General features: G+C 37.1%; 4 protein-coding genes and 1 long non-coding RNA gene across 6 annotated transcripts; 2 read left to right on the top strand and 3 right to left on the bottom strand.

Annotated features, from left to right (window-relative positions):
- Positions 1 to 262: 262 nt before the first annotated feature.
- Positions 263 to 1,204, bottom strand: LOC149969118 (epidermal retinol dehydrogenase 2-like). Its single transcript, XM_090170369.1, has one exon. It carries the CDS (start codon positions 1,202 to 1,204, stop codon positions 263 to 265), a length of 942 nt encoding a protein of 313 aa, XP_090026495.1.
- A 306-nt stretch (positions 1,205 to 1,510) lies between these two features.
- On the bottom strand, positions 1,511 to 2,500 carry LOC149969117 (epidermal retinol dehydrogenase 2-like). The gene has a single exon (XM_090170367.1). The coding sequence runs from the start codon at positions 2,498 to 2,500 to the stop codon at positions 1,511 to 1,513; it is 990 nt and encodes a 329-aa protein (XP_090026493.1).
- Positions 2,501 to 4,444: 1,944 nt separating this feature from the next.
- LOC149969116 (uncharacterized) lies at positions 4,445 to 6,013 on the top strand. The gene is made up of 3 exons (XM_090174289.1): positions 4,445 to 4,698; positions 4,765 to 5,001; positions 5,054 to 6,013. Exons 1-3 carry the CDS (start codon positions 4,470 to 4,472, stop codon positions 5,434 to 5,436), a joined length of 849 nt encoding a protein of 282 aa, XP_090030415.1. The 5' UTR covers positions 4,445 to 4,469; the 3' UTR covers positions 5,437 to 6,013.
- Positions 6,014 to 9,281: 3,268 nt separating this feature from the next.
- On the bottom strand, positions 9,282 to 11,592 carry LOC149969115 (epidermal retinol dehydrogenase 2-like). Its single transcript, XM_090155418.1, has 2 exons — positions 11,310 to 11,592; positions 9,282 to 10,596 (listed from the first exon to the last, which is right to left on the bottom strand). The coding sequence occupies exons 1-2, from the start codon at positions 11,477 to 11,479 to the stop codon at positions 9,678 to 9,680; spliced, it is 1,089 nt and encodes a 362-aa protein (XP_090011544.1). The 5' UTR covers positions 11,480 to 11,592; the 3' UTR covers positions 9,282 to 9,677.
- A 6,582-nt stretch (positions 11,593 to 18,174) lies between these two features.
- Positions 18,175 to 19,241, top strand: LOC149969114 (uncharacterized). 2 transcript variants are annotated; one of them, XR_016480761.1, is made up of 4 exons: positions 18,175 to 18,486; positions 18,677 to 18,771; positions 18,834 to 18,983; positions 19,075 to 19,241. It is a non-coding gene; the product is annotated as an uncharacterized LOC149969114 (long non-coding RNA). The 2 variants fall into 2 exon arrangements; XR_016480760.1 differs by having other exon boundaries at positions 18,615 to 18,771.
- Positions 19,242 to 22,176: the final 2,935 nt, after the last annotated feature.

Genomic DNA, 22,176 nt, shown 5'->3' with positions numbered 1-22,176 from the left:
GCCCGACCCGACACGCAAAAACTTAATTTTTATGGGTAATAAAATAAAATAATTTAATCACATTTAATTACTTGTATAATAATTTTAGTAAAAATAAATTTAAAGTTAAGGCTATCTTTACTCAAACTAAATAACCTAGATGGCGCTACTGTATTAAGTCTGACAAAATAACCCCTTACTTTAACTTCGTGACAACGGTTTAGTAGTTAGTAAATTTTACACTTCGTTATCAGTTTTTCAATCTATATAATTATTTAAGATATTACTGATTCAAATCATTAGTGGTCTTAAAAGGAATCTTGTCGTCGAAAAAGGCCGGTCCAGTTGTGAATAGTTGCATCTGAACCGTGGCTTTCGAGCTCACAAAGGGTTTCAACACAGTAAACAGCCACAGAACGCCAGGTACGTAAATACTCTGTTTTCCAATCAGAACCCCGAGTACGATTTCACCCGCTACGTAATGCGGGTCCATCGGACCAATCAGGCCGTCGTAATTATCCGGATTGTACAAACCCGTCTTTATGAGAGACGGGAACACCGTGGTGAACTCCACGCCGGCCCAGCCTCGCACGATGCCCTCCTGACGTAAACTCTCGACGAAACCCGTAACACCCCATTTGGACGATCCATAGTCACTGAGAGTGGGTGCGCCGGCCAGGGCGATTCCGCTGCTGACGTAGACCAAATGACCTCGACGCCGTTCGATCATGTCCGGTAGGAAGGCTTTGGTGGTCCAATAAGCGGACATCAAGTTGACCCCGATGACCTTCTCTATTTCCGTTTCGCTTAAATCGAGGAAGTACTTTCCGTTGACGATCCCGGCATTGTTGACCAGGACGGATACGACGCCCAGTTGTTCCTTGACCTTCCGGGCAACCTCATAAACGGCCGCCCGGTCCGATACGTCGCAAACGTAACAGCTAACTCGGTCAGTCCCGTATCTCTCCTCTAAGAATGCCCGGGTATCGGCCAAAGCGGAAGCGTCATTGTCCACTAGTATTATTCTACAACCGAGTTGGGCGAATTTTAAAGCCAAACATCGTCCCAAACCTCCAGCCGAGCCTGTTACCAAAACTAGCTGATTTTCCAAATTTTTCGGTTTACGATATGACGCCGGTATCAACGACCAATACGCGGTTTTCAACATTTCGAACAGGAAAAGAACCATGTATTTCAGACATAAAGCGTAGTTTACTTTAGACATTTTGTCAATAGTTCGAACAAACGCGTTACTGCTTCGAATATTACATAAAATGCAACGCGAAATATTATAAAACGGGTTTCTCTCGTTTAGATAAAGGAGCGTGATAAAATATGAATCGAAGCCAAAAAAACCCGTATTACGGCGGTGATACGCGGACAACGCCACTGGTATTAGCGGGAATATTATGCACTACGTATTAAACAAATAAACTATATTTACATTGGTGAAAAAGTACACTTTATTTGTCAGTAAATATCCTTGTGATAATATAAAATATTATTTACAAAAGCAGAAAATAAAGTAAATCTAATGCATATTCTCGAAAATACGATCCTCGCGCTCTCTATCGGGGCTGACGCGAGCGGATCTAGAGGCGCCATCTTTCTTCGCGACGGTAACGTTAGCGCTGTCTCCGTTCATTAACCTCTGTGCGGCCAAAACAGTGCGTCCCGAAACGAAAGTCTTGAACATGAACAAGATGCTGAGCATTTCGGGAACGTAATGAACCATGTCCTCTCTCTTCACCGCTTCGATGACTTCGTCGGCCATTCGAAAGTCATCCAAACGCGACACCAGTCCGTTGTAGAGTCGCTTCAGAACGGCGTTGTTAGTGGAATAGGGAAATACTAGCGTCGTCTTGATATTCTTGTACTTTTCGACGGCCAACTCCAATCTCAGAGACTCCAAGAGACCGGTCACGGCGTGTTTGGCCGCCGTGTAGTCCGTCAAATTGGCCGATCCCAGTAGTCCGCTCATGCAGGGCACGCTGACCAAATGGCCTTTACCCTTCTCCATCATGTCCGGTAGAAAAGCTTTGATGACCCATACTTGCGACAGGGCGTTCGTGTTGAAAGACTTTAATATTAATTCGTCTTCCAATTCCATGAATCGTTTCCCATTGACGATATCGGTGCAATTTACGAGAAGGCTCACCGACCCCACGTCCTTTTTGACCTTGACGGCGGTCCGGTAGACCGATTCGCGGTCGCTGACGTCCACTAGATAGCTACGAACTTTGACCTCCTTGTCGCCGGACGCGTCTTTGACCATTTGTACCGTTTTATCCAAAGCATCTTGCTCGTTATCCCAAATGACTATGGTAGAGCATTGCAATGCCAAACGCATCGCTATCTTTTGTCCAAGTCCTTGAGAACCGCCGCTGATTAGTGCTACGTCGTTCGACAAATCCTTCACTTTACGGAACCGATAGGGGACGAAATAGTTCACAAAATACACTAATAACTCTCCAAACATTTTTACAAATTTCTTGGTAATTCTGTACGCTAATTTACCCATTTTAAAATTTATTTTTCGTAATGAAGGAGTGCGCGAAAGAAGAACTAGGCCTTGGTTGAAATAAACGCGACTACGCGAGACGTTTTGACAAAGAGATTCCTACGAAATTGAAAGTAGGACCATTTTCCGGAGGCCATAAAAGTCAAATTTTCCTCGTTACCTGGACCGAGCTTTCTGACCCACTTTTGTATGAATCATTGTGGAAACTAGAATTTTTGAAATGGTTAAAGCGGAAAGTCTAACGTATAAAACGAGGAAAACTTTACAAGGAATAAAATACGATTCAATTAGATACTCCTATGAGCTGATTGTTCAGTTTAAACGGTGTAGTTTGGTAAAGTCATAACGAGATTAGGTGATTCAGTAACCAGTTTTAATATTATTTTATGGGTAATTTACTTATTTGAAAAACATATTTCGTAATACTTTGTAAAGAAAGTTAGATTTACAACCAAAGAAAAAGCAAATTTGGCGCTAAATGTGCTTATTAAAATTATGAGAAACGGGAACTACTTAGCTGTGCCATCTACCGAAATTATTAGCAACCCCAATTTTTAATTTTTTAATTTATTAGAAACGGTTAAACTTATGAAAATATACATTTTCACATTATAATTAAAGAATATAAAACTAAAATTGAAGAATTTTATATTGTTAATCAAATTGTAGTTTTAAGTTTATGATCAACAGATGGCAGTAGCGCCTTTAGATATATCTAACTGTCAGCCCAAGAGCCTGCTGTCAGTCTGTCAGTTGACCGAAAACTATTCGTTACGTCAGGCGCAGCTCCAAGAGTTCAGATGGCCGGGTAGCGGCTAAAGCAGACGCTATTAGTTTATCCTCATCGTTATTGGTAAATTTGACTTTATAAATGATACTTGCATTTTAATATAATTTTTGCATCGTTTGCTTATATTTTGATAAGTTCATAGAAAAACCGATCTTATGACTTTTTAATTTGTCTGTAGCAGACGCCAGATTATAGCTTGGAGGAATAAAACAAGTATACAGGAGTTGCGGAGAGCTGCGAAATCGGTTACGTCAGTGACCGTGAACTCGAGCGAGACGGAGGGGTTCAAACGCGACTAGCGCCAACTGCATACGGAATTTTGCAACTATTATCATTTTATAGCATTGTTTTCACGTCGTCTGGTTTGTTTTGAAACATTTCTAAATTCTTTGCGCCTTTTTCCAAAATGACTCGTATTTGTTTGGAGGAATAAAACAAACCAGACGACGCGAAAACAATGATATAAAACGATAATAGTTGCAAAATTCCGTATGCAGTTGGCGCTAGTCGCGTTTGAACCCCTCCGTCTCGCGCGAGTTCACTGTCACTGACGAAATCGATTTCGCAGCTCTCCGCAACTCCTGTATACTTGTTTTATTCCTCCAAGATTATAGGTGCTAGCTCGGTCACGGCCAACTTTGACACTCGCGCAATAGCGGCCAACCCTTTCGCTATGTATACCATGCTATAAACTATTGGCGTTCTACGCCACGCTCGTTTTTATCTGCTTCAATGCATTGAGTTGGGAATATTAATTTAGATATCCAATCAAATCTGCTCCCCGCCAAACAAGTTTTTGAAAATTACGAATGTGCCGTCTCCTCTAAAATGACGAGAAAACGTTATCATATGACTCGTGGCGCCATCCATTATTATTATTATTGCCGGAAAACGCGTCTTATTTGAACGAACCATTGAGAGATTGACGGCGCCACGGGTAGAATACTAGAATGATAAAGTTTTCTCGTCATTTGGGAGCAGACGGCAGTATTCTTATTTTTTAAAAACTTGTTTCGCGAAATACTGAAACCCGACGTTTTGATTGGACCTCTAAATTCCAAACTCAATGCTTCAATGCTGCATAGAAGGCAGTGTCTAGACAATTTATAAAATATGACTTGTTGTCTCGCCATTTTGTGCGGAATTTAGTTGACAACAACTTGACATTCACTTTTTAAAATGAGTAAACATCGTCGGTGTTATGTTATTAATTGCGAGGGTGAAAAAAAAGGCGCAGAAATTCGGGATTCTATCGGTTTTTATAAAATACCATGCATTATAAAACACCAAGATTTAAAAACGAAAGAAATATCATATGAAAGGCGAAGGCTATGGTTAAAAAAGCTAAGGCTTAGCGCCTTCAATGATATTAACAAAGTGAAAATATGTTCCCGACATTTTTACTCAGGTAAGCTATTTTCTATTGAATATTTTAAATACCCTAGCAACGCTTATGAACAATCATTATTTTTAGGTAAACCCTCAAGGCTGTATGATAAAACTAATCCAGATTGGTTACCAAATTTGTGTTTGGGTGACAGTGGACCCACTTCCAATTGTATGGATGGTCATCCAAAAATTAAAAGACACGAAAGAAGAATAAAGCGTTCTCAACTTCAACGTGTAACGCCTGTATCTAAGAAACAAAGTCACAAGGTCACATCCGCAGTACAAGAGCTTCTCAGGGAGTACTCCTCAACATTAGAAAATGGTAATTAAATTTATTAATTTTAAAATGAAATGAAATAACTCTTTTGTCATAGATCTTAGTTCTTCACCAATAGTAAAAACTACTAATAAAGCTACTTCATCAATTTCCGGAGACCATTCTCTCTCTCTTTGGGACAAATCCAAAAATTCATTTAACTGGAATGAAACTGATTCTATCTTAACCGAAAAATACCATTCTTCGTCGTCTATCACAGAAGCAGCTAGCTCCTGGTTTTATGGTATCAATTTATTTGGTTCCCCTCCCCAAAACAGTAATATTTCAATACCAAAAGGCCAAAATTTTAAAAGAACTATCCTCTCTAATCAAACTTCTCAACGTATTTACATAAATAACCCCACCCAAGTTCAGCCAGAATATGTTGATTGTAGCACCCAAACTGAGGTAGTACAAAAAGATTTTAGTACACAAATATAGAAAAAGAATTGTTGGATGCTTCAACACAAGCTAGAGAGAGATAAGAGTTGGAATATGCCCAAATTAAATTGAAAGAAATAGCTAGGGTTATTTAAATGGTTTTTAAAATCGAGTTGACAAAAAGTTTGTGCTTGTCTTCCCTACCAAAAAAGATTTTGCTACAACCAAGCCAAGCCCCAAACAATGAGGAATTTCAGCGTTCAAGGTTATTTTAAATTGAACACATGTATTTAAATTGACAGCTCTGTCATTTTACGAAATAAATGTCCAAAGCAATGAGGTCTAGGCTACACGCAAATCCGAAATATTTATCCTTAGGTTTCTAAGAAGGTCTTATTCCTCATTTCAAATCAAACTATACACAATATGCATAATAAGTACCAGAAATTATAGAGGACCAAAGAATAATTCTGCCTAATATGTACAATTTACTACCACAGTATTCGTGTTACGAAGTTTCCTCAACATGTTTTTTGATATCGCTAAAATAATATTAATATTATTATTATTATAAGTAACATAATAATAATAAGTCTGACAGTTCTTATTTTTTTAATGCTAATTTTATTACTGATCATTTTTCTCGACACTAACACCCTCGCTTAGTCTGAGTACTATGTTATTGTCCTTGATAGTAATATATTTTGTCAAATTTCCTGACCCCTTTTATAAATATTCCTGACTTTTTTAAGGCAATAATTTATCGTTTAGGAACTTTATATTTTACTTCTATCAGTTATTAATCTTTCAGGCCCGTATACGGGGAGCGCCAGGAGATGCTCAGCGCCCCCAAATGAATACTTGAGCATCCCCAACCCCAACGACCCAAAAGAAATCGATTGCACAACAACCAATTAATATCATATAACATCGCTTTCCTGTATTTTTTATAAAATACTCTGTTTTCAACGAAGTCGAGATTCATAATTTCAAAAAATAAAGCCAATTTCGGTATATTACTAAAATTAACGATTTTTAGTATCAAGGCATTGGCACCCCCCCCCCCCCCCCCCCCCCCCCCGAGATTTGACCTCAGTAATGATTTATATGGTCATTGTCAAATTATTCGTAACCTAGTCTAGGTGACGTAACGGCGCTAAGCTTCTCCGAGCCTGCACCTAAGATCTAGCGTCAGCTACAGACAAATTAAATAGTCATAAGAATGTGTTTTCTTAAATAAACTTACCAAAATTCAAGCAAATGATGCTAAAATGCGTGTATCATTATTTTTAAAGTCAAATTTCCGATGAGGAAAAACTAATAGCGTCTGCTTTAGCCGCTACCTATGCCCTATCTAGGTTTCAATGGTGAACCTAAGGGGGAGTAGCGATAGTTTTCGGTCGCGAATTGTTTAAATTCCCTGACTTTGTAGGCCTATACTTCCAAATTCCCTGACCTGTACCAACCCTGAGTATATTTAGGGGTCTCGGTGCTGAACTTAAACTCTGAAAATCAGTCTGGTTTTAACTTTTGCTAATTGTCAATTGTTATACTTTCCGGTCTTATGTTACTTATGTTATTAATTTTAATATAAAGGAAAATAAAGATGCAAAAACGTGCATAGAACGAGAGTATTTTATAGGAATATTTATATTCGTACAAGTTATATCACTATGTAAATGCTTGTCCTAATTATTCAAATGTGGTTTTAATGACATGAACATGCTGTATTCACAAGTATGTCAACTAGGTTTTTTGGTCTAATTTATGAAAAAAATTGAGGAAGTGGCAGTGCGCCACTAGGGGGTACCTCTTATAATAATAAATTATATTTCGAAATTATTTAGTTCCATCTCGTAATTCATATCTAAACCGAAAATGAATTTATAACTGCGAAGACTCTATAGAGATATTTCACTTGTATAGGGGTCTACGTCACCAATGCTTTTTCGTATTGAGAAACCCGCTCAGAATGGCGACCATTACACTGCAGCCAAAGCTAGGGAAAGCAGACGACATGAAATATCTCTATACCTAACCCTCGCGTACAGCGTTGCCAGTTCCTGAAACTCAAATTATCATACTAGAGTCAAAATATTATTTTACGCCTGAAAACTACAAATTGGAATTTTGTGTGAAATACTGTTTATTTAATTTAGTTTCGACAACTTTTAAATGGTTTTAATTTATAAAAATTAGTTTTTGCACAAAAATTAATGTACTGGTACTATCTATTTTAACATAATGAACGTGCAATCTAGGAGCAACAAACACTGTATTTGTTGCTCCTACGAAAGGGGTATAAGGTATAAAATATAATTTTTTGCTTTTTAAATGTTTCGTAAATACAATATTGTGCTTAAAGGAGCACGGAATCGTGTGAAAATACGTAATATATTGTAGATATAGTTTTAAAGTTATTAATTATACAAAATGCTATTTTTACAAATTCGTTCCGAAAATTAATTTTTTAAACTAAGGTAGCGTTATATTTTGAAAACTAATAATTATAATTTATTGTAATAATAATAAAATATCAGCTTGACGATTTGAAATCTAGCGTTTAATTCGTTCGAAATATTTCGAATAAAAAGTCAATTGCTTCCTTGGGTACGCTATTATACAAGGTGGGGTACATTTTAACTATTTGACCTCCAAGCGTTCAGTAACCCTCAACAAATGCAACATTTTAAAATCTAGCATATGCAACGGTTCAGATACCGCTGCAGGTCCGATCACTGTTACTGAACGCACCCTATGGCAGCGACCGATGGAGGCCGATTTTTCGGAGGTCACGTGCGGTAAGTGGGTAAACGCTTCGTTATAAAAGCGTCTATCAGAAAGCTCTCAGAATCCGAATCTAGGGTACGGAGTTCTATATTATCTTTGCTGATACGGACCTAACCGGGGTTTTTCAAAATGTTAGGCTTCACCTTTTCCATTGAGACGAAACAACTAGTTTATTAAAACTAATTAAATCAATTAAATGTGCTCTCACCGTTTTTGTCGTAAATTTTAGGAATTAAACGTCTTTAAAGAAGTTAAAAAAAGTAAACTACATGGCAAAATTCGTTATAACGCATCAGTGCGTACTTTGCAACGCCATTTATTTTCCAAGTTCAAACCTTACCGTTGCCTAGACAACGGTGTCCAGATACGAGAGCACTGTACTAACGAGATTACGCATAATATTTCCGAGTATTCCAGTTTGGGATTCGGTATTTCTTCCTAGTTAATTTAAAAAAAAAAGCTTGATTTCCCCGAAAAAGAAAGATTCAGAAAAACCACAAAGACATTAGTGTATTACAAAACAGATTTTAGGTCAAAAAGTAATTAATAAATTAAGTTCGTTCATAATTAAATTTTAAAAAGTCTATTTTCTTAAATTATTTACCAGGAAGAAAGTAAATATATTTTAAAAATGGTTAAGCACCATTTAATTGGATAATTTTCCAAATGTAGAATCAGAAGGTCGATTTCTTGTATATAGCCCAGGTATATGTTGGAAAATATTATCAGTGAAATATTAACACAACAATTTCATTGAATACAATGGTTTGTTTAAAAAAAATTACCCATAAATGAGTAGAGTTTCGTGTTCAAACCTGTGCTCCTTCGTAGTCCTGGACCTTTTGCGGCGTAAAATTTTCTGGTAGCCCTGTTGATGAAAAGCTGTTTTCCATACAGTATCTACTCATGGGCGAACTACTAGTAGTAGTTAAAAGCTTTAAAGGATCAAAATTAGGGAAAGTACACTTTAGGTCGTAACGGGGAAAATAATAAAAATGGTAGCCCCCAGTCGAAAGCGCCGCAAATTGTAGGGTAGCATTTTTAACAACATCGTAGGCTTAACGTAAAAAAAAATTTCTAAAAGAAACTTTAACATTTGATTTATTTTGCGTGAATAAAAAATTGTGGCTTATAAAAACATTCTTACAATTTTTTTAAAAATTTGATAAAGTTTAAAAAAAAAAGGTTGAAAAGGCACTATATACGAACGTCAAGAGAATCGTCGAAAAAACTTGACGATTAATTAAATCTGCCATCTACGTAGATCTGGAGGAACTAAACAGCATTATGGCAGACGAAATCACGTCAGCTAAGGCCACAAATTATGAAAAAAATTTCCAAACATTTGAACGTCGAGAAACAAATGAAAATTATCTTATTGCGAATTCCAAAAATTTTCAGATATCACTTAGAGCTTATCATGGATGAATTTTAAAATGACTCTTTTTATGATGAAATCGAAGAAAAAATTAAACGATATTTAAAAAAACAATGATAAAATGTTCCGGTACTTAAGTAACATTGGAAATTCTCTCCCTAAGAATACCATTGTCATTGAGGACAGTGTCCGATTTGGTCTTTTCGTTGGAAATTCTCTCCCTAAGAATACCATTGTCATTGAGGACAGTGTCCGATTTGGTCTTTTCGTGGACACCGTTGGTGGTACCGTTCGAGGTACGACCGGTGAATTTGTCCATGAAGGTCCTTCCGCCCACGGCGTCGTACAAGTAGTAAGAGGCGCTGATCGGGATCATCGACTTGATGACGAACAAGATCAGCATGGCCCAGGGAACTAGGACGAATTCTTGGTTGGTCACGACGCCGTTGACGATACAGTCAGCGACGTAGGACGGTTTCAACAGGGGCAAAATGGCGGTGCTAACGCCATCGAAGAGTCCCGTGTTCGTGAAATAGGGGCAAACGCACGTGCTCCTGACTCCTTGGACACCGCTGGACCTCAGTTCCAACCTCAGCGATTCTTCGAAACCCAAGATGGCGTATTTGGTGGCGCAGTAGTCGGTCAAATGAGTGGAGCCAGACAAACCAGCCATGCTGGACACGTACACCAAATGGCCGCTGTCTCTAGCGATCATGTCCGGTAGGAACGCCTTGACCGTCCAGCACGCGGCCAGGGTGTTGACCGCGAAAGTAAGTTCGATTTTTTCGTCGGGAATATCCAAAAATTTCTTGCCGTTGACGATTCCGGCGTTGTTAATCAAGATGTCCACGACGCCGACTTGCTCCTTGACCAATTTAGCCACGGCGTACACGGTGGCGCGTTTACTGACGTCGCAAACGTATTTGTGACATTCACCGCCTTCTTGTTTGACCAGACGACAAGTTTCGTCCATTCCTTGATCGTTCAAGTCCCAGATGACCACGACGGCTCCACGTTTGGCGAAACGAACGGACACTAGTTGACCAATACCGCTGCGATAATTCAAAATAGGCAAAATTAGTTATTTCGGTAGTTTACCTAAGGTTTTGATTGTCATTATAATTCTTGTGATAATTTTTTTATCTTTATTTAAAAACCTGAACCTTATCACGAGAAAAGGCGACGAATACGTTGCCATGGTTACATAAAAAGTCAATACCAATTCTCTACCTCAAAAAGAAGGTTAATAAAAACCACCTATGGACTATAATGCAGTTAAATTAGTAGAAACGTCCATAATAAAAAAGGAGGCAAAAAAGATAAACCGTAACAAATTTTAAGTAATGATAAAAATACTCTGACCAATAGGTCTTCGATGATAAAATTAAAACGCGAAACTCTGACCAAATTGAGCGTAGAATCAAAAACCAATTAAAATGGAATTCAAATAGCCAGATGGCTATTTGAATTTGATTTCAAATTGTAATTGAAAAATAAAGTACTGGTAATCGTTGATAACGTGACGTCGAATTAAAAAAAACTAACTCATACATAAGGTAACTTTTATACGTGGCCTAAATGATAACATTGGATTTACATAAGTCAACTACGTTAAAAGCAAAATTTTCAGATACGTTGGAAATGTCTAAATTTGAATTACAAAATAATTTGTCGAAATAGCCAAAATTCTACTAAGGGAAGATCAAGCCAAAAACACGATAAATTTCCATAGACACGTTTAAATGAAAAAACTTCCAATATTTACCTTCCACCACCCGTGATGAGCACAATTTTTCCAGTCACGTCTTTAGAAATGAGTCTATTCGGGACGAAAGCCATAACGATACTTTCGAGCCATTTTAAAATGAGCAAAATCATATTAGTGACCAACTGTACCCAAGGATTAACCGAATCTTTGGACTCCTTTTCGCCCATTTTGCGAGGAAATAATTGTGTATTTAATTTCTTAAAACGAAAAGAACTATTAAAAATTTAAAACGGGAAAAGTTTTAAAATCGGGACTCGCGCTCCGCGACTCGTGTCGTGGATGACTTTTTTAAAACTAAATAAATGTTTCTCTGGCAGCTGTATTTCACGGCTGGGCTGGTCTTGGATTCACTGGCGGGTGGCGAGCCGGCTCCCCATCGCGTGGCTACCCTCCCCCTTTCGACGTCACAAAAGGATCCACCAATAGGATCGTGTATTCTCAAAAAACCTTGATAAACGCTACCTCTGCGACGTGTTGTTCTTTTTTAATACGTATTCAAATTATTATTACGAAAATACGTTTTAGATTTATTTAATCGTATTTAGTACGTTTGGAAAATTGATGAAATGAAAATACGTTTTGGATTTATTTAATCGTATTTAGTACGTTTGGAGAATTTATGAAATGAAAATACGTTTTGGATTTATTTAATCGTATTTAGTACGTTTGGAAAATTGATGATACGAAAATACGTTTTGAAATTTTTTGGCATATATTTAGTACGTTTTAATGTTTTGGAGTCAGGAACGTAGGAAGGTATTTGGGGGCGAGATCAATTTATGCCAACTCAAAGCCTAAAAATTGCCAATTCATGGAATATATTTTTAACTAACAACTGTCTAATTAAATTCATAGTAAATGGCTTTGATTTGATAATTTCACTAAAAAAAATCTAATGGATTACGGGAAATATTTGGTGTAAATTAAATTTTAACGCCCATGGTTTAAAAATGCAACGCAAGAGAGTTTGACGTTTCGTTTTGGCGAGTAGTAGATGGAACATTCACTGGGTATTTTTGCGCTAAACCGGGGTACCCGAAGAAATAAAAAGTGCTTAGACGAGACTAAAACAATTATAATAAAAAGCTCATAGGATTTCTATTCTATTCTATTCCGTGCGACTACTTTCAATTCAGTAATATTTCTATTGTTGTAATAGCTAGTCTTAAACCCATTTCAAGCCATTGAATTGAGTCTCTCGTATGATCGTGTGTCTTTTTTATGTAGTCGAAGTAGCCGTACACGGTAGACCTACATCTATCTAATGGGCAGTGCCGGATTAAGAATTAGGCACACTAGGCACGTGCCTAGGGGCCCCCGAGGGTCAGCGGGCCCCGAAAGATCCCACGTCAATACGCTAGTTCAAAGAATAAATTATTTGAAAAAAAACATTAAGCTTATTTAAATTTAATAACAGTTTTACGGCATGTTTTTTCAAAATGAAAACAATCAATAACTTTGAAACTATATTGATTCTTTTTTTAATATTTATAATATAAATGAAATATGAAATACTATTCCGAAAAACACTAAAAAACGAATTCGAGTAAGTCGAGATAAGGTACCGCGTAGCAGTGGCGGACTGGCCATAGACTGGGCCTAACCGATGGCAGGTGGGCCCCATGATAAATTTGGTCAGTGGGACACCTTAAACCTTCAACAATATGTCAACATTATAGTAGCTTCAAAATATAATAGAAGTTCCAAAACCTTCAATATTAAATTATATTTTTACTGAATAAATTAATATTTTATTTATAAAAAACGTTCCAATGACATCGTCGGGGTGCCGAGGCGCTGGCGGTTCAGCGTGGATTCATTTTCAAAACAATTTTAACCATTTTTAACACATTTTTAAAAGTTTGGCTAAGCCCGAGTACCCGACGAAAGAAACTACGTAGTTGAACAGTACTAAGTTACGTCTTATATTTGGCAGGGTCCCGCTGATTTAAGAGTAAATGTGTTTAACCTAATAATGGACCGCATTGTCCAGTCACTAGATTCACGTTTTTTACAACACAAAAAGTTGTATAAAGATTTATCTTGCTTGGACACAGCAAATTTTAAAAATATTACAGAGAAGGGCCTCGAAGATGACGCCTTGGATGGAGTTAAGCTTTCTCCACGAATCAGTAAAGATGAAGTTATGTTGGAATTGCTTTCTTTTGCTTCGAACTTCGACGTATTAAAATTATTGCTGAATTGAAAAGGAATTGTTAGATGAATTGGATGTAAAAGCAATTATGGACAGATTCGCACAGTCATCTAGTGTATTCCAACGATTACTCAAAATATAGTGGAACATGAAACATGCTTTTAAACAACCGGTTAATAAGTAAAATTTCGGCATTTGTCTAAAATATAAACTAAAAATAACAATATGTATAATTATGTTTACATTTAGTATCGACTGTATATTGCCTTTAATATGTTATCTGTAATTATTAAAAACATTATATAGCTAAAAGATTTCTTTTATAAATGGCGACGAACCAGCGACCTATGAGTTGCCGTTTCAAAGAGTATTCCAATTGAAAGGAACTGTTACAACTAGGTGATATATAAAATGCTATGGCTTAATAAAAAATCGGGATATATTTTACGCGAGACAAGGGAACACCTATATTGTGGGCTTAGTAGTCCAAAAGGAAGAGGCGTTGGGACCGCAACCCACAGGTCGCTGGTTTGATTCCAGCCTGAGGCATGCCCAGTGGTATTCCTTTATTTAATTAAAAATATTATAGCATTTATCCTTCTAGTTTTCGGCAGTAGCGTAGTTCGCACACAATTGAGTAAAAATAATTAAAGCGAAAAAATTATTAACATAAAACAATATTTCAGGGGGGAATGTTCCTTTTTCGGAGGGTGTCTCCCCCCCCTGTCTACGCCTCTGGTTTTGGGTGGGCCCCCTTTGACCCCTGGCAGTCCACATTTTTAGACCCAGTCCGCCACTGCCGCGTAGCCTCTATTTCGTTTTACGGTGATCTATAGAGGTAGAACCGTACCAAAACGACTACCTTGTAACCTTGCATAACCAATCTCTTGTCCACTCTGTGACTCCGTGTCAGGCCGCTCAGCATAGAAGGGGTTGCCCCACCCTTGTTCACTTTGTTTGGCCCCAGCATAGTTTTTATATAAACATCGTTGGGATTTGAATTGACAACATTTTCCCAGCATTAAACAAATATGAAAAGTCTAACTATAATTTGGATAATCATGGTCCAGTTATTACTTCCTTTAAGTGGGTGCTATGGCATTTTTATTTATTTTTTTGGTTTAAGTTACGTTGTGAATTGTCACTTATGGAATTCAGGAACGTATGTAATTAAGTGCTTCGTCTTAAGAGGGGTAGGGCGAAAAGTTAGGGTTTTGCCTAGTCAAATAGAAAAAGGTTGGTTTTTGGGTTCAAACAAAGTTCAAATAGAGAGGAGCATGCAGTGGCATAGCCAGATGGGTTAACCAAGGGGCAAGTCCACCCCCTACGCTACTGAGAGCATGGACGCCGGCAGAAATTATTTCAAGTCATATAGCGAACTCGCCCGATGAAATATACAACCTTTACACATACAACGATCCGATAAATGAACGAGCTATAGCTAAAGCTTAGTAGGAATAGGGATATAAGTTTCCCGAAATTGATGTAACACACATTTCAAGTAACTGGATCACTCTTCTTCGTCACTGCACTCCCCAAAAAGTTCGACAGAAAAAAGAGGTATGGCTAAAGAAAGGGGTGGTGGAGCAATTTCCCCGTTTGCCCACCTCTGCGGGCGCCCATGGAAAAAAACCATTTCCCATTTTCAAAATGGTCATTGTGTCAACTCTAGAAAAAGTTGGTTTGCTTAGCTACCCTCTTACTCCATCCGTGAGTCCTCTACTTGTATTAAAGGGGCCAACGATAGCCTAGTGCCTAGAGGCCCCCAAGGGTCTTAATCCGGCACTGCTAATGGGCTCAAAATTACTTTGCTTAGCGATCGTATAGATACGACCAAAAACAGTTTCAACGATGGCACTACTTTGTTTATGGAAATTGAGGGTACGTTCAGCTACTAATCGTTGACATCGGTTTCCTACTGTACGCTTTGTCGCGTTTCCGGTTTTGACGTCACGATAGTCATCGGTTACTCACCGAAGTTATCGGCTGGAAAAGTCGGTTTTTCCGATGACTGACGTCATTTCTGACGTAAAACTACCATAAAAGCTACGGCATTTTAAAAAACAACGATGACTGAATAAAAGCGTTCAGCAACTTACGACGTCATTATGACGAAAAAGCTCATCGGTGGAAAATATCAAATCCATCGGGTTTTTCCGTTGACGTACCCTAAATAAAAAACAGCGTTTTTGAATTTAGTCAGGATAGAATAGACATGGACTAATTAATTAATTAGTCCATGGAATAGAGTTGAAAAAAGGCGAAATATAATATATTGGGATTTTGGGACCAATGCATCTGGAGAAGTGACACATAAATGAACCAAAATAGTGTTCGGAATTGTTTATTCATTATCCTAAAATTTTCCGATTTATTTAAAAAAACGTTGGTAAAACGAATATCATTTGAACTTATTTAATTATGTTTTTTACGCAACCAAGAATTAATTTGAATAAAACTGGTATTTATTTAAATAATCGTTTGTTTTATTTAAATAATAGGTTTATTCACCTTCGATTATTTAAACATTTTACAATTTTTATTCAACTATTGGTTATATATATAAATATTATTTAAATATAGCCGAGCTTATTTTATTCATGGATAAAAATTAATCGACTGCCGAACACTAAACCAAAATGTATATAGATACTTTAAGATTGAAATGGTTAGTTTTCCAACACGGGAAAAAAGTTGGTGAGGGCGGCTGCCCCCCTATTGCTTCGCCCCTGTTTGGAGTTCGTTGAAACTGTATAAATAGTATGTGGTCTAATTTCACCACCAAAGCAGCTTGCTTTCTCCGAATTCCTCTCGTATGACCCTCTATTGCAAACGACATTCACGCTGTTTTCAAGGGCATTGTTATCGTTGACAGCAGTTACAAAGCCAGATTCAATCTTTTGACATGTCCAGGGTCAGGAAAGCGCGGTGACCATCGCTAGGAGTGAGCTTTTAACGCCGACATGCATTCGAATTTGGAAACTGCAATGTATCAATATTTTCTCGTGCAATCGCGGGTTTTCCCTTTTGTGTTTTTTTAAATTATTTTATTGCCTCTTTCCGAGTTTTTCCCAGAATCCGAACACAAGATACTTGGGATTGGTCTTTTTTAGGGGGGTCGGGAACTTTGACCGGACAACTTACTATGTACTGTACTTATCATTTAGAGATTGTTAGTTTTGTCCACTATAGCCTACAGACCGAGATAAAACTGAAACATTTTGAGTTCTTAAGTCTTATTCCTTAGCTTGTCTATAGAGTAATATCGCCGTGACGTATGTCGACGTCACCCATGCTTTTTCCTATAGATAAAAAAACTGCCCTCAAAATGGCAGCCATAGCCAGTGGCGTAGCTAAGACCCGCGAGCCCCCCCCCCCCCCCCGCAAAACAATATTCGGAATTTTATCCGGTATCTAGTATATACTTTGATATGAAATTAGGGCCCCCCCCCGCACTGCGGGGTCTGCGGGGGCCTTATCTACGCCACTGGCCATAGCCCAAAGCTACAGAGCGATACTACTCTATTCAGATTCCCATTTTCTCACAATATAAATTCATTTATAATTCGCAGTTAAAATTGTTTAAATGTCGAAAATCCATTATGTATCGGTTTTGAATTAAAAAAAGTAAACCAAATCCCAGCGACTACGCAGCGGAAATTGAAACAACGGCAAAGAAAATCAATGACTCTGAATTTAATTTCGTTGATGAACCAACGGCCTGTAAAAATTAACGTTTAAAAGATTTTAAACAGTTCCAAGAATTTGTAAATGTGGAACCTCATAAACTCTTGAGACCATGTCAGACCCGATGGCTATCCCTGCAGGCTCTCGTGGCCCTCATGTTGAAGCAATGGGGTGCTTCCAATGGAATTTAATAATAATAATAATAATCAGCTAAGCTAATCAGTGTTTCCACTCTGCGGTCGAGATTTTCGCCTATTTTCGGGGAAATTTTACTAGTTTTCGCCGGTCCTATAGTCGATTTTCGCCGCCGTTTTCCCCATAGATTTACCTTATTTTCCTTTAGTGTTACCATAAGTGTATAATACCGTAACATAAGTGTGACACTTCCTATTCTTCACATGCAAAAGTTTTACTGAGAGCTATTCGCGAGACAGACTGCATTACGGGCTTCGTCGCCGTCCGCTCGCTAACGCGTCACACGTAGCCTTTGACAGCGCCTCGCTAGGGGGAGATTTTCTTCTTGTGATGACGTCACTCCGTTACTATAGCTCTCAGTAAAATATTCCCCAAAGTGACAAACTTATGGAACAATATTATAGACTTATGGTGTTACTGCATATATTTCTTCTCTTTATTTCCAGTCTTAGATTTAGGCAATATATTTATTTTTTACAAAAGATAACTATTTGTTTTTTAAATAAAAAAAGCATTTTAGATAAAGTTTATCTTTGTCAAAAAATGGAATGGGTTGCTATTGGGGGCACAGTAGGAGACTACAGAGACGATGATTTTTTAGTTTTTCTTACTGCAAATATAGAAAAATATTTTCGTCGCAAATTTCGCCGTTTTCAATAGTTTTCGCCGCTTTTTAAATTTCTGGTGCTCACCAAGACAGTTTTCGCCGAAAACACCCTTTTTCGCCGCAAAGTGAAACACTTGCTAATACCCAAGGCACAACCTTAGGCCCAAGTCATCTAGCGACTTTTTAATGCCTTTAATAATAATATTCAGCTATTCGCCACCGAAAACTACAGCTGCGCCACCTAGTCACACTGCCTAGAACTATATTTGGGTGATACGGGTAATGGCGTTATGCGAAAATGCGCGTTTTATAACATCAATTAAAACATTTTACTAACGATTTTAGCATATTTTTTAAAGCGTGTTCGAATGTTTTGTATTAACAAAGGTGTATATACGACATTTATTTATTAATTTTGAACTGTCAATAGGTATTGAATTCGTAAATATAAGTATAAATATTCGAGTTTAATAACACTATGAGTAGGCCTTGGAGAATTCATACACGGGATCAGTTTGAAAGTTTTAAAGGTATGTAGGAAATTTATTATTATCTTCACATTAGAACAAGCCCAGATTGTTCTAATTTCATAGACTAGTAGCTTGAGCATTTTGTATAATGTATAATGTATTTTAAATAATTTTATTTGGTATATTAGTGAATCGCTCCATGCTTGAAATTTTTAAGTATATTGGAGAGTAGTCTACTCTTGATCCATAGAATAAGGTGTGCGGATGCTTAAAACAAAAGTTAAAATTTGAAGTTGGTGATGGAAAACACAGCATTGAAAGTGTCCATTGTTCATGCAATAGTGGGTAAATATATTTTTTATTAAAACCCAATTCTTTAATGTAACCTGTTTTACTTATTATTCTAGAAATTCAGGCTTTTGCAAACATGCAGTAAATTGCTGGTCTATTTTATATATAAAGATACTGAGAGCTATCCCAACTTTCTGACTTTAGAAGTGGGGTAAAATGAAGGAAAAGAACTAACTGTGCCTTCAGTATTGTACGGTAATAAAATGGTTAGAGTTGCGAGGGTTAAATTTGGCTGGCTCAAAAAGGTTTATGTACTCTTATTTGGTCACTTAGTTAGTCTCAAAAATTTATATCTAGCTTTTAGTCGGGATGAAATATTTGTGGAGAGTCCATTTGTAGGGAAGAAGTTGGAAAGGAAGGAATATACTGGCTAACGACTGTAGAGGCTACTATGGAAAAATTCAGCTAGGGCTTTTCATTTTTTTGTCTATTCTCTCAAGGGCTATTTTTAATTGATATTAAGAGAGACTGACAATATTTGAAGAAAAACGTTGTCCAAATATATAATTTTTATTTTAGATTTTAGTTAAAGAAAACTTATAATTAAATTTACACTTCTAGTCAAGGAAAGTTATATTTTTAATATGTTAAATTAGTTCCTATTTTAAATTTTGGCCAATTAGTATTTGTAGATAACAAATGAACTGAACTATTTATGTTATGAATTTTCTACTCAAAGCCATGTTAACAAAAAAGGCAAAAACAAATGTATTATAGAATTAATTCAAAGTTAAAAGCAATTAAATTCATTGAAGAAACCACTTAATTAGAAATTACAATAGAAGTGAATAAAATGTTAAGATATGCAAATAAGTATTAAAAATAAAAACCATTTGAATTTACTGTATTATTTTTTAATCATATTGGGATCTGCGGCAATAGCTCGAAATGTTATTAATCAACTTGAAAATTCATACCGAACCATCAGGGTGGCAAAGATAGGAAAATTGGGGTCCAATACAAAATAGAAAAATATGCCCTTTTAATGCATAATTTTGTGGGCCTCAAATGTAATATTTTCCAGCGATAATGACAATCGAACGGCTTGACCTAAAATTAATTTAATTCATTAGCATTTCCTTATTTTGCAGTATATAATAAAACAGATCACCTTTAAAACGATTCACAAAACGTAGGGTCCTCTCTTTTTATTTAGTTACATTGGATTTGTAATAAGTCTACATGGTAAATTATTGCTTGGAATGGCACTGCATTTCATGCGTCTCTTGAATTCTCTTCATCTAAATGACAGTTATTATGATATATATTTAATAATATTAACTTTAAAATCAGTAATAACAAGTAAAATTTGTGTCTCACCATTTCTTTCTAAAAAGTCTTTATCTTTAAAATGGGCGCTGCAAATCTGTGCCCACTAACTAGGCATCTTCCCTGATTTTATATTAGTTAACCACACATTAAAAAGATTTTTGCATTTCGGAAAATTGTGAAACGATAACTCCAACGTTCTTTTCTCACCATTTACTCTAATTGTAATATTTTTAAAGGCAGTATTACTACAAAAAGGCAATTTATGCTACCTCTGCGCCTACAATCCGCCATATTAATCGTTTGTTTTGATCAACAAAGTACGCAGACAAACCAAGCTGCAGGGGTAGCGACTGTGGCGCCGCCTATACCCGTTTCGCTAGCGAATAGGCTAATACCCAAGGCACCACCATAGGCCTAAGTCATCAAGCGACTTTTAAGTTTTAAAGCCATTAATTCAGGTGGCCGGGTTACAATGCGTAGGAGGGTGGTGGCTACGCGAGGCTCGCGAGCCAACAGCTCCCTACACTCACTATTACCGTTAACCTCTACAAGTTTTTATGAAAGTTTTTCCCCTTTAGCCCCCATTCTCCATATCCGCCGACCAAAGACCCAAGCTTGGACTCCCCGTCGAGAGTGTAGGACAGTATGAAATGCGGTAGTGGATACACAAATGTTTTGAAATCATTTGCAATACTTTTACCCTCGCTGGGTAACAATAAAGAACTGGAGTGTCTGGGTTTTTCACCCCTTATTCAGGTGATAAATACCCCGGGCGGCCGGGCCCCGGGTATTATGGTAACTTATGAAACCGTTCATCAAACGCCGGTTTTAACTCGGGCAAAACCGCGCGAGTACCGATGCAAATATATTGTATTAGGCCTAACGGGTATTTTTTGCGTCGTAGGGTTTTTGCCCTAGTAATCCATGGTGAAACCTAACTTATAGCAATTAGTGTTGAAACATTTCGAATTTTCCGGATAGTCCTAGACGATACTACGCACCTAAATATAAATTTCCTACATTTCACGGGAAAACGAAAGTTGGCCATTTTCTTTATATTTCAAACCAAATAACGTGAATCTGACAACACTGCTAGCTGATAATGTTTTTGCCTAGCAGCGCTAAAAATGGCGGTCATTTGCGTTGCCATAATATTTTACTTTCGACTAAATATCATTTTGATTTATTCGAAACGATTTAGTAGCTTGTAAAATTAATTTTCAATAATGCAAAATGGCATATTTTTATAAATATTAACCCATATTTTAGTTATATTTGACACGCCCGTATCAGGGAGAGTTTCAGTTCCCAAATCCCAATATTATATCGTACACATCGGCATGAACTAATACAGGGTTGCCACAGTACCTGGAAAACCTGGAATTCCTGGAAAAGTCAGGGATTTGGAATATGGGTATAAATATCAGGGAATTTTAAAAATTAGTCTTAAAATCAGGGAAATGTCAGGGAATTTGCTTTGGTCCCATTCGACCGAAATCCCATTCGTTCGAAAACGATTTAACATTGAGTCCCAATCGATCGAAAATACCCTAATTGTGCGGTTTACAGCCCAATTTTGCACGTTTATATTATTTTTTATAGTACATCAAATTTCGTTTTTATGAGACGTTTTTTAAATAGGTTTACTTCTTATATAAATAAGTGTTGATAGTCTTATTGTAGCCAGTTAGCTAAAATGGAGAAAATAGCTCACAAAGGAGGATTCGAATGTAGAAGTCGCGTTAGCCTTACTCGACGCAATTGCTACAAACTTCACCATTCACATTAAAAAGTGGAATTGTTCGAATTATTGTATTCTTGATATAAATAAAAAGTTCAAAGCATAAATATATTTATAAAAGCGCGCCACCCTAGGGAAGTGAGAGACTAACCTAACCTAACCTAACCTTACCGTTAGTACACCTGTAGCAATTTTGTTTACGTATAACGTTTTTTGCGTACCCTGCTATATCTCGGGGCAAAGTAAAAACAAAACAAAAGGTCCCAATGAACCGAATCCGCCTTTTGGGCTATATTTCGGAAACATATACCGGGAATTTAATTTCGGTTGCAAATAGGAAACTTTTACTATTAAATATAGGTTTAAAAATACAAAATCTTGGCACA

The sequence above is a fragment of the Leiobunum rupestre genome, chromosome 1 (assembly GCF_980474605.1).
Source record: "Leiobunum rupestre chromosome 1, qqLeiRupe1.1.hap1, whole genome shotgun sequence".
In the NCBI taxonomy this organism is placed as follows: Eukaryota; Metazoa; Arthropoda; class Arachnida; order Opiliones; family Sclerosomatidae; genus Leiobunum; species Leiobunum rupestre.
This window is presented reverse-complemented; position numbering and strand designations above follow the sequence as displayed.

Coding starts and splice junctions, on each gene's coding strand:
- LOC149969115 (XM_090155418.1), bottom strand. CDS start 11,479: ATGGGCGAAAAGGAGTCCAAAGATTCGGTTAATCCTTGGGTACAGTTG. Junction 10,597..11,309: donor CTCATCACGGGTGGTGGAAG/GTAAATATTGGA, acceptor GAATTATCGCAG/CGGTATTGGTCAACTAGTGT.
- LOC149969116 (XM_090174289.1), top strand. CDS start 4,470: ATGAGTAAACATCGTCGGTGTTATGTTATTAATTGCGAGGGTGAAAAA. Junction 4,699..4,764: donor TTCCCGACATTTTTACTCAG/GTAAGCTATTTT, acceptor CATTATTTTTAG/GTAAACCCTCAAGGCTGTAT. Junction 5,002..5,053: donor CTCCTCAACATTAGAAAATG/GTAATTAAATTT, acceptor CTTTTGTCATAG/ATCTTAGTTCTTCACCAATA.
- LOC149969117 (XM_090170367.1), bottom strand. CDS start 2,500: ATGGGTAAATTAGCGTACAGAATTACCAAGAAATTTGTAAAAATGTTT.
- LOC149969118 (XM_090170369.1), bottom strand. CDS start 1,204: ATGTCTAAAGTAAACTACGCTTTATGTCTGAAATACATGGTTCTTTTC.